Below are 12,815 nucleotides of genomic sequence, written 5' to 3' on the forward strand. Positions count from 1 at the left end.
ACAGAGGGAATGACGCCGTTTGTATCGCTCTCGTCTTACTAATCACCCGTGCTGATAATTTAGGCCATCTGTGTTTATGTCATGTTCATTACGTGTCTGTCCTACATGTGTATGACTGGCTTCTACTAAAAGATGTAAGTTCTAATCCACAAGAGCTATGCCTTATGCTTTTCTGTACCCACAATACCTGGCACAGCACCTATACCAACATAGATACTTAGTAAACTGTGTCGAATGAAAAGATGCCCAGTCCTGGTGCCGTGGAAAACAGTGGCTATGCCATTTGGGAACCACTTGAACTTGGGCAAGGTATCATCTAAGTAAGACTCAGTTTCTTTTGTCTTTAAAGTGGGGTTGATAATGGTGAATGTGAATGCTTTTGTGCACTATAAAGTGCACTAGAAAGGTCTAATCTATTATTATTACAGATCACCACTGATTTCATTGTTTTCTTCCAGTCAAGAAAGAGTTTTGTTTAGGAAGGTTTCTTGTAAGTTGTGTAGTTACGGAAAAGTAATTGAAATACGACTTCGTTGTTGCCATCCTTACTCTACCAACACTTTGAGAGGTGAGAGGAGATGAAAAACAAGTAGCCACATAAGATGGTGGGGAAGGAAGCAGAACTAGCCTCAAGACTGGAGCATGACCCTCAGGAAGCAGCACAGAGGTTTTTACGAGTCAATCAAAAAAGAAGATGAAAGAACAATGATTAGACCAAATTAGAATATAAACAAACGAGCAAAAAAAACCATGGGCCAGGAAAGGGTGTGTTAGTGACCCTGAACATAATGCAGGCCAGATAATACAGCAACAACTTGTCATTCTCCAGCAACAAGATGGCACCTTTATATGAAAAGGGAAATGTAAATCGATGCCATTTTCTTAATAGGAAGATTTTGGGGAATGTTTCTTTGGCATGGTCTCTATACTCAACTCTTTAGGGCAGAACCTGTGAGAAAGACCAAACTATGGCTTCAGGCATTCATAAGTAGGTCACAAAATTCAGTCACGCTGAAATATTTTCCTTTTCTTTTCTCATTTTCCACCATGAAACAGAATAGGATTTCTCTCTTTGAGGTTTTTCCTTCTATTTCCTCCTTCTCCTTGGGTGGGTGAGGGGAGGTATGTTAGTTTAGACCTCACCTTAGTTATCTTTCTCTGAGATTTTCTGCTTCTATTAAGCCTACTTAAGTTTATTTTGTCTTCTAAAAATAAAGGCATGGCAGGGGTGGGGAGGGTCCACCTCAACTCCATTTAAATAGTTTCTAAATGTCAAGTAAAATTTTATCAGTCTATATTGCAGTGTAATTTCCATCCTGAGAGAAAAATTAATACTTTTTAAAAAGACCTGCTGTGGATCAGGAACTCCTGGAAATTTTAAAATCTTATAACCTGAACAGCTTATTGCAAAAGCCATAAAGGAGTGTTAAGGGTCTACTGTAAGGCCAAATAGCAGGAGACACAGAAATACGAAGTAAAATAACACAACATAAAAACTCAAATTATGCATTAATAGATATTATCTGTGACTTCACACTCATTATAGGGAGCCTAAACAAGAAAACAAAAAAATTGGTTTAATTTCCTTGGGTGCCTTTCTCTGGTTTAATATTTGAATCCCCCCCCCCCCGGCCGAGTGGGCCAAAATATATATACAAATATTTTCCAGGAGAGACTATGCAATGCTATTATAACCAGAAATCCAGCCAACTCTTTCCATGGCTTCTCCATTAAGACATAAGCGAGCATCTGTCCAGTCCCACTGGACCCATCTCTGGAGTCTTAGCAGGCAAGGTGGAAATATGTTAACCCAAGCAAGAAAACACACGGCTATGACAACTAGACTGATCACATTTTAAAAGAGCGCTTTCCCAACTTGGGCTATAGGTTAGAATGATCTAGTTTGAGAGAGCTTTTAAAAACTCCCAGTACCGAAGCCCCACCCACATAATGAATCAGAGTTTCAGGGATGGAGCCGAAGCAAAAAGTGGCTTAAAAATCCTCCAGGTTTGGGTGGGTGGGGGTGGGGTGCCTGGGTGGCTCAATCAGTAAAACATGTGACTCTTGATCTTGGGGTTGTGAGTTTGAGCCCCATGTATGGCACAGAGTTTACGTAAAAAAAAAAAAAATTACAAAAATCTTCAGGTGATTTTGATGGAGAGTCACTGTTTTAAGAGATTCAGTGGCAAATATGGGGGTGGGGGTCGGGGTGGGGGGAGAAATTACTTTCTTAACTAATTTACAGGCACTGATAACCAATACAATCTGCAAAAGCTATAACCTTTAGGATGACCTTCTTCCTCCTCCAGAAAAGATAATTAAATTAATTTGAAGAAAATAAATTCATTAAACTCTTTTTTGGAGGGTAGGGGGCCATCAATAATCCTGTTTATACTTCCCGTTATGTGCACTAAACAGTTGTAGTTATAAAGGTAAAACAGACTCATCTTAGTAAATGGGAACAAAGAGAAAGGAGAAAATAACACCCATTTTCCGATCATATTAAGATAACCACAGTTAACTTTTTTAGAGTAAAAAATAAATTGGGATCATGCTGCACATGTGGTTTTGTAACCCAATAATGTGAAAACCTTTCCGTGTCATTACATAGTCACCTAAACATTGCTGTGAATGACTGCAAAGCAATCCATTGTTTGAAACGGCCATTATTTATTGGTGACTGAGGTTTGCTTTAGGTTTATTCACAGACACAATTAGGACCGTGATCCCTTGAATGACAAAGTAAGATTAATCTGATAACTACTGAAAGGATAAACCATTGGTATAATGGTAAAGAGAGAGCGGGTGTGGTGGGGGTGGGGTGCTGATAGGTAGCATTTGCTAATTTGATTGGTGTAAATAGTCCCACCATGGCCAATTTCAAGATGATCCTTCTAACAATGGGTTTGCAAACCTGAATATTTAACAACTGGCTCTCTGGAATCAGTTCCAGCTCATTCTTAAAGAAAACCCTGGCTAAACCAAAGTGGTTAGTTCTCTACTATTTGAATGGTAGAATGGGAGTTCTGTGAATGAAAGTGAACCACAGTTCCAGTTATCTTAACATGCTGTTGTATTTTGGGATTGGAACTGTCAAGCTGGTAACTGGAGCAGCTAGATGGCTGAAGGTCTAATAAGAGTTTTCTAAAAGGTCTTAGTGTGGAAAGTGCAAGTACACTGGAAAGACCACATTTTTTGAATAGACAGACGTGGGGCTTTGTGAAGTTAACCTTATTAAAGCCTCTATTTCTTTAATCTGCATATGGGAATAATAATGTCTCAGTCGAGCTGGTGTTGGGATTAAAAACATCATACATCAAATATACAGTAAGCATATAATAAACGCTCTACAAATGTTAGCTGTCCTTCCCCCTTAGTAATTATTACCTCTAAGGAAATGGGTATGAATTCTTTTGACACTTTATTTGCAGGGAATTTAATGAAGTTGATCTTTAAATTACGTATCTTTATGATTTAAACCAGGGGTTGGCAAAATATGGCCTGTGAGCCAAAACTGGCCTTTTTTTTTTTTTTTTAAGATTTTATTTATTTATTTGATATATAGACAGAGACAGCATGAGAGGTAACACAAGCAGGCCGAGTGGGAGAGGGAGAAGCAGGCTTCCCACTGAGCAGGACCCTCGGATCATGACCTGAGCCGAAGGCAGACGCTTAACGACTGAGCCACACAGGCGCCCCAAAACTGGCCTGTTTTTATAAATAAGGTTTTACAAAAACTTCTAGTTTTGAAGGAAAACACCATGCCCGTTCATTTATAGAGTTCTACGGCCGCTGTCATGCTACAAGGCAGGACTGAGTTGCTGGAACGGAGACCACAGGGCCTAGAAAGCACGAAATATTTACTATTTGGTCCTTTACAGAAAAGGTTTGTTAACTCATGATTTAAGCCATTCTAACTTTCCTTAAGTGAATGCTTTCTTTTATATTTACATATACCTAGAGAGATATATATATTCAAAAAAACAAAACAACTTAGGATAGAAAATGAAAAAGATGAGGTAAGAAGATTCTCCTAGGATTTAGAAATTGCAAAATAAATATTAGGTCGAAGAATACCTGAGAAATACTTGAAACTCCAGGATAAAGCTGAGCTCTAATTCAGTCAAGACAGTATATTTTAAAGACTATTTTATAAATGAGATTTTCTACAAGAGGGACTATTACTTCTGGACCTGGAATACACCTTAAATGTGGAACTTGGAAGAGTGAATTCAGGAGGCAGAAACTTGGAATATTATTTATAACTTGGCAATGAAAGTGAACGAAGAAACCACATTAGTCAGGCAAAATAAGCTGATCTCTCTAACTACAGGTAAAATAACATTTCAAACGTTGAAAAATGCACACAATCAAAACTGTACAGGGTAGAGGTTTAAGCAACCATTTCCCCTAATTTTTGATGTTTACATGGAACGTTCTTCAAGCAGCAAATAAGTTACCAATGATCTTGACAGACTGAAATGATACATCTTTACCACAACATAAATTAATTCTCTCAGTGGGAAATTGTTAAAATAGGCAAGGTGTCAGAAAGATTTCTTTATGTCTGAGGGAAAGGAAATGATTCCATTTCTTCCAAACGTTCTTACATGAAAAATAATAAACTCTCACTTTTAAACTGTCTATTTTCATGGGGTTCTATGGCACCCATTACTAATTGGGGCAGTCATGGTTATCTGGTGCTGGCCACGAGTCACTTCACATTAAGTCAAGTATAAAACACTCTCCGGTATAAAACTGCCCCCATAATTCATATTATATACGAATAAATATTCATAGAAATACCCAGAAAAGCGGAGCACAGAGTTATACTATGTTCTCATAGCATTCCTTAGATTTACATAGCAAATATTACACAAAGATCCTGGAAAGTAAATCTTCACAGAATAAAATATAAGGGAAATATGGTGACCTATGTAAAGGAATGGACAAATGCCCGACACAAATGAGCCAATTCATCCTCTACAGGAGGGTGACGCTGATTCTGTTCCTGAAGCAACTAGTTGAAAACTCCAGACCACAGAGATGAACATTTATTGAATGCTGGGGGTATACACATGCTCTCACACTTAACTCACACAAGAACCTAGATAGTGGGTATTATTAGTGATGTGTAAAGGGAGAAGTACAGATAGGAACTCTGATCCGTCTGTCTCGCACGCCTGTCCTATCTTCGAAATGCCTAATCGTGATAAAACACAGGGTGTCTTATCAGCCATGAGTCTCCCAAACTGCCCTTAGAAAGGAGGTCCCATAATCAGAGTCAACTAAGTTTGGGAAACTTACTAAATCCTTCCCTTGGAGAATAACAAGGCCTGCATTAAAGAAATCAGTGTACTTTGGTCTAACCCATCCCTTTCCCTATCTTATTAGGAAGTGCCTTTCCCTCCAACTACTATTTTGTGAAGTAAATATTCTGAAACACAATTTGAGAAATACTACCGTAGTCACCTCCCTTGATAGGAGATGGTTGAAAGAGAGAGCTGCAAACTGTCAGAGAAAAATCAACTTTTTAGCCACAGTCAAGGGGGTGATGGTACAGAGATGATGGTGTGATTCTAGGTGGCTTCTCTTTGCTCTCAGGATCAACCCACAGTGCCCTGGTCCCCGCCGAATGCCCTGGCCTCGCCTCACACGGGTCAGCTGGCCTCTTTCAGTACCTGGGACCTGCCAGGCTCTTCCTCACAGAGCTTCTGCAAAATGTTCCCTGGCGGGACGTTCCTCCTTTCCCTCTTTACCTACTTGAGTCCTACTTATCTTTCAGGGAAAGCCTTTCCTGAATGTCTGTCGGGATGCTCTCATATCACTGAGTTCTATATAGCACTTGTCATGGTTAAGGTTATATTTATTTACTGCCTGTCTAAACTCCAACTGTGGGGCAGGGAAATATATTCCCTGCCTCTCGGATGGGAAAAAGAAGAGGAGGGATCTTTCCAGCCTCCTTTGACTGTCCTTACTCATTCCTGCCCATGGAGGAGCAACTACTTAGTGGCTCTCTGAACTGGGGAGAAGGGGCTGTGCATGCTCCTCTCAGGGCGCAGGGTGTACTCGGGTCTGCTCGGCCTCCGTGTAAAAGGGCGGTTTGGGAAATAAGTTGAATTCAGAGAAGACATACTAAGAGAAGCCCAAAGGTTATGGATCCAAGTTCCGTTCTGCAGTTTGGCTTTAGTCACTAATAAAGTTGATTTTGATCTTTCCTCTGGCTGTTGTTTAATTTTTCAGTTGCTTCTACATCTGGGAGGGGAAGACAAGAGTGTGCTGGTTGGCCCCCTACAATACCAACGTCTCCCACTAGGCCTAACCTCCTCCGGGAGGGGGATGAGGTCTCCTCTGGCTCACTATGGTAGCTTGGTGCCCGCCACACAGGAGGCACTCGGAATTTTTTTTTAACGTTCATTATGGAAAATGTTTAAAATAAGCAAAATAGGGAGAATGGTCTAACGAACCCCTGTGTACCCATCACCCAGCACCAACAATAATCAACACATGGCAATCTACAGATGGCAAAGGCTCAAAAAAATACCTATAAAACCATTATCACATACAGACTACACACGACAATTGATATTTCTTCAGTGACAGAGGACTAAATCAACAAACTCACAGAGACCAGTAAAGGGTCTGAATTGTCGTCGGTCCCCGGCCCCCTTTGCCCCCAGCATACCATACATCGCACTCACGCGCACGCTGTTCCCCAACAACTATCCCCCCGCACCCCTGTCCAGATGGTAGGGCCGAGCCACTCACCGGTGGGCGTGCTGCTGCGGAATGAAGAGGAGGGGGTGATGGGCGGGGTCACGGGAGGAGTAAGGCTTCCACTGCTGTGGCGTGGCGGAGTGGACACATTCCCTCGAGACACTGAGCTGGACAAGGTCAGCGAGAGCTTCGGCTGAATCTTCTTCTTTAGGGACTCCTGCTCTCGGCGGGCAGCATCTGTCATGAATCTGAAGCAACAACGGAAGGTGAGTAACCGGGCCCATCTCTGGAGCATGAGGCATGATGACAGCTCCCCCAAGTTTGACAGATGCCCCACCCTGGGAAAAGGGGCTTGTTCACAATCCCAAAGACTTACAACAAATTCCCTTTTCCTATGGGATGAAATAATCTTCCAGCTCACTGTCTTCAGGTTCCTCACGGGTAGGCCCCATTTCTCCCTGAGGCAAACCCTCCTCGCGGGAAACTTGTACACACAGACTATGTCTACACCCGCTGCAGTGCCTTGGGTTAGAAGGCTTCCTCTCTCTCAGAAGGTCCTCTCTTTTCTTTCAACTCATAGAAAGCCCACCCATTCTCAAAGTTCCCCAGCACTTCCAGGTGGAAAGGGCCTCCTTTATTGGTGGGTGGGCAGGATTTATTGTTCGTACTGCTTCACTGCCACTCTACATATGCGGCCTCCTGAAAACGGATTCTTTTTTGTCCTACTCCAGATCCTCAAGTTGTTATTTGGATTTTTAAAAATTTTCTTGGCAGACTGAAGGTCTTGTCTCCCTAACCGTTAGCTGAAAGGAAAGGACACTAGTCCCCATAATTGCGGCGAGCACACTGCCAAGTCCATCTCAATTAACATTTATAGAAGGAGTAAATCTGCCCAAGCAGATTCCAGAAGAGAGCAGTACAAGGAGGAAGATGACTGCTACAGACCCATTTATGTTGTGATTTTATTACCCATAAAGGGAAAGGCGACTTTTCCTGATCATTTCACTTTGGAAACTTCAAAGTTATCCCTTCCACACTTCTGTTAGTAACATTCAAACCGTTCTTTTCTCACTGTATAACATTTCATAAATTCATGTAATACAAGATTCAAAACAATCTACGGTGTATCTCTTATCTAAAGAACAAATTTTTTTTGGACATCATACAATTTTTTTTTTTTAAAGTAGTTTCCCTGCCCAACATGGGGCTTGAACTCACAACCCTGAGATCAAGAGTTGCATGTTCTACCGACGGAGCCAGCCAGGCGCCAGCAAACTTTTTTTTGTATTATTGGCAGGCAGGCTCTGTCAGCTGCATTTCTGAAAACTGCAGCAGAAAGCCTAGCGAACAGAGTGCATGAAAGCATTTAGGGAATGAAACAGACACTGTGGTTGAAACTCACTGCCTTGGCTAAGAGGACATAACCATGGCCTTGCTCAAGTCCTCCCTGTACCCAACCCCCCATCATTACATTCTATTTTAATACAATTCATCATTAACTCCATTTGACTTAAAGTGGTATTAATGACCCAACACATTTCACATTCTGTCTAAAAAATTTCTTAGTATTTGTCTTCATTATGCTAAGAAGTTTTAGAAGTCAACAGATAGTTCCAATGCCTGGTAAAAAACTTAGCCAATCAAATACCCAATGAAACAATATTACAGTATTGTTACAATGTCTTAAAATGTCTACTCTTATACTTGGAACATGGATGGCACATTTCTTGAATGGCTTCTGCAATACAATCTAGATATATAATAAACCAGATTTTTATGAAGAACTGAATAATAAAGCTACATGCTTTGCCTCGAGCTCTTAGGTTTTGTGCTACAAGATGGTGAAGGCTTATTTATATTTTTATTTTTTTTAAAGATTTTATTTATTCATTTGACAGAGAGACACAGCGAGAGAGGGAAAACAAGCAGGGGGAGTGGGAGAGGGAGAAGCAGGCCTCCTGCCGAGCATGGAGCCTGACACGGGGCTCAATCCCGGACCCTGGGATCATGACCTGAGCTGAAGGCAGCCGCTCAACCGAGCCACCCAGGCGCCCCAATGGCGAAGGTTTAAAAAGAATAAAGGAACACCACCACAAAACAGAATTGTTTGCACCTGGTAGCCAGGTACTCATTTACTTTCAGATGCAAAGTTGGCTCTACTGTTCTTAAAACTGTTTTCCACCCCCCACCCCATAAACTTCTACTCAAAATATGGACTCTCAGAGAAAAGCAAAGAACTAGTGCTTTCTTCTATCATTCTAAGTAGAATTACTAACTAGCACAGTGCCAAGCTTCTCCAACTGGGGTACATGGTAGGTGGGGAGTGGGCAAAACCACAGGATAGACATACTGCTTCTTCCAGAAAGACCAATGGTTCTCAATGTAGGTAATTCAAGTCAGTTTTTTGTTTTGTTTTGTTTTTAAAGTAAGCTCTATGCCCAGCGTGGGGCTTGACTCACAACCCTGAGATCAGGAGTTGCATGCTCTATTGATTGAGCCAGTCAGGCGTCCCTCAAGTCAGTTTTTTAAATGGTAAAAGAAAGCAGATACTCTGTGGAGTAGAACATAAAATGTGCATCTTGCACCTTAGTGAAGAGTATGGGACTTGGAGCCAGGCAGACCGGGGCTCCAGCCCTGCTTGTGTTACTTACTATGTGACTAAACCTCTCTAAACCTCACCTTTATTCCCCGTAAAATGGGACTAATGACTATAGGCAAAGGGTCAACATACATCTTTTCCCCTTCTGCTGGAGAATTTGATCTTTGGTTAAGCTCAGGTAATCTGCTAAGATGGTATGTTAGCTATGCTAACAGTCAACACTCCTTAAGATCACACTGACCCCTAACTGGTAAATCGCTTCTGGACTTGGAAGAGTAAGAAACCATTTATACAAACTGGATAGGAAGTCAGAGCCTAGACTTCCTGAGTGGTGATCTTGTACCTAGTACGTCCAAGCGGGGAACCGAGGAGTATGCCCGTGGAGTGTTACAGGACCTCTGACCCCTCGTCTACCAGGGCAGCTCTCACCTTTGCCTGCGGGGCATCTTGTCTACCTTGTACCAGTGAGGACTCCGCAGAAGGCATGATGCTGCCCTGCTGGCAAGCTGTGGCTCTGCCCACTATTCCTCTGACGAGACCCAGTGCCCACCGTGGCTTCTGGTTATCTTGTGAGTCTGAATGTTCGTGATCGAAGAAAATCACCCATTGATGGACAGGATAGTGCTGACTTCAGAGGACGGTTCTAAAGATTAAATGAGGTAGTATTGCTTGGGTGGCTCAGTTGGTTAAGCGTCTGCCTTCGGCTCGGGTCACGATCCCAGCGTCCTGGGATGGAGCCCCGCATCGGGCTCCCTGCTCCGCGGGAAGCCTGCTTCTCCCTCTCCCACTCCCCCTGCTTGTGTTCCCTCTCTCGCTGTGTCTCTCTCTGTCAAATAAACAAAATCTTAAGAAAAAAAAAAAAGCTCATGCCATTTATTGTAAAATACTCTCCTACAGCTCAGATATAAAACAACAACCATAAGAAACCACAACAACGTGCCCACACATCCCCTACCTTCACCCCGACAGGAGTTTGGTCAGCTATGGATAACAATCTATTTTAGGCTTATATCTGCTAAGTCCTTTCTAGAAGTGAGAACGAGACACCATGTTAAAAGCATTAAACATGAAACTCATAAAGCACTTCTGCCAACCTTCCTCTCCCTCCACCCTCCCTTCTCCTCTCTTGGATTGCTGGTTGTGAACTTGCTCACAGCTCAACTCGTAAATCAGGGCAACCCTGCCATACCAACATACACAGCTGCATGATTTATTCCCAGGGACCACACACACACACACACACACATACACACACACACACGCACACCCCACGGGTACACACCTTGGGAGTGGTGATTACAATTCACCAGCTTCTCACTGGCAATACTGCCCAGCTCTTCCTCTTTCACTTATCAACCATGACTTTACCTATTTTTTGATACCTATTAAACCCCAAAGTTTTAAAGCAATGTTCCACCAATACAGCTCTTTGACAAAAGATGGGCAGATTCCCAATGGCAAGGCATCCCTTGGGGAGCCAAGTTTATAAAGAACCTGATGCGACAGAGGAAGGCTGTGAGTACAGCCAAGAGCGGGAGACTCGAGTGGTTTGGCTTTGACCAGAAAGGCAGGTAAATCTACTTCCCACCTTGAAGGCAGCTGCACTGTGACACATCCTTGAAGGACCACAGCCCCGATCTTTCCATCGTCCCTATTGGAAATGTCCCCCTGTATTCCCACGGCTGTGAGGGAAGTCAGGCTTGGGAAGCCACATCACCCTGTGGTCTGCGTTTTTCTTGATGTGTTTTGACATGATGGGTCATCTTTTCTGAAGCCCTCAGTAATAGCAGCCAACATGGGGGCGCTTCAGAGCTGGAAGAAACCCAGGTAAGACAGATCGCCTAGTCTAACCCCCTCATTTCTCACATTAACTGGGAACTGAAGCGGAGCGGCCTATGCAAGGTCACTTTGCTGGCGGGGGGCAGAACTGGCATGAGAGAACTTCAGCCTCAGGGCTGCACCCAATGCTCCCAGCTCTGCCATGGGCATGTCAAAGACCTCGGAGCTTTCTTGCTTTTGCTTCAGAGTCCTGGTCTTCAAGGTTGAAAGGGCTCAAGGACCCAGAGCTTAGGGCGTGGGGCAATGTAGAGGGAACCCCTCTGGGGGTTTATATGTTGGAAGTGGGGTGGGTTGGGAGACAGGAGGCCTCATTCTCTCCATGTCGGCCAAGCTCTGCTGGGTGGGGCTGCCTGACTCCTGGGTGGGGGGGACCCTGGCTTTGTAGCCTCACGGGGCTGTGATGTGAGGAAGCCTGGCTGTGCCTGCCTCCCTGAATTCTTTCTGCTTTGCAATGGGATCTGTTGTAATCTCGTAGTAGTAGTGTGCTATTGTGGGTTTGTACTGGCTTGTGAGAGCTGGTCATTAAATTTTCAGGGATTCTTGCGAGCCAGTTGTTAAACACCCATTATTAAAAATTAAATTATGTGAATTTATAATTAAGTATATTTTTAAAAAGGTAATATGCAAAGCTCATCAATTCTTATTTTATCCCATTTTACTATTATTTAAGTTTTCGGGGTTATTTGCATTAATATCCTACCTCTTTGCTGTAATTATCATATAATGGTGTGCTACTATACACCTCTTCCCAACTCTGTTCAATGACACCATGTTGGTAGATTGAAGTTGTTCCACAGTGGGAGTATTTACACCATGGAAATTGGCAAATATTACCAATCAGGGCTTTTTTTCTCTCCAAAAGTCAGTTATTCAACATTTATCAGAACACCTTGTAGTTATTATTATTGTTTTTTTTTAACGTAGAAAAGAGCACTTGAACCAGACTCCTTGCCTACTCACTAACAGAGCCAATCAGGGAAGGGATAAAGAATATATAATAAAGTCTTCCTTTCCTTTTAAAAATTATTAAAATATATATCATTGAAATACACTTATATAAACATTTTTATGGGTTTGTGGCTCGTGTTTAAAAACTTTTTTCAAATTGTGGAATACACATGTACACACACACACACACACACACACACACAAATGAGTGTACATATTGACATGCGCCGCTTAAAGAATAAAATGACAGTCTATAAACTCACCAGCCTATGAAAAAAAATATTACCAGAAATTTTGAAGTTTCCAGATACAGGTATGGTTGATTTTTCAGGGTATTTTCCTTCGAGTATTGCCTTTCTACACAGAGAGAAAACTGAATATTTCTTAAGGAAAAAAAAGTCACCTGAGAGTTCATTCACTGTTGACTAACAGCCTGGAAATCTGTGGCCAAGCAGAGCCATGTTTTCATTTTGAAACTGAAACTGCTGTAAGATTAACTTTAACTTTCCTACAAATCAGAAATGCCCACGTTACTTTAATTTAATATGGCCATTTGTAGTAATATTTGTTATTGCTAGGGGAAGTACATATTCCTTAAGTAAATTTTCAAGACTCCATTATAAATCTTTTAAATCCTTAGACCACAATGTTCATTCAGTCTGACATGGTGAATGTGGAAACATGAATATAACACCACAGGGGGAAAATGTCA

The 12,815-nt window shown here is 42.2% G+C and overlaps 1 protein-coding gene across 2 annotated transcripts in view; it reads right to left on the bottom strand.

Annotated features, from left to right (window-relative positions):
* The window catches only part of JAZF1 (JAZF zinc finger 1), a 324,728-nt gene that overhangs the window by 41,596 nt on the left and 270,317 nt on the right, over positions 1–12,815 (bottom strand). For both annotated transcript variants that reach the window (XM_036074494.2, XM_036074495.2), the window contains exon 3: positions 6,769–6,965. In XM_036074494.2, the coding sequence (XP_035930387.1) occupies positions 6,769–6,965 (197 nt within the window). The remainder of the gene's footprint in view (positions 1–6,768; positions 6,966–12,815) is intronic.

Source organism: Halichoerus grypus, chromosome 12 (genome assembly GCF_964656455.1).
Source record: "Halichoerus grypus chromosome 12, mHalGry1.hap1.1, whole genome shotgun sequence".
NCBI lineage: Eukaryota > Metazoa > Chordata > Mammalia > Carnivora > Phocidae > Halichoerus > Halichoerus grypus.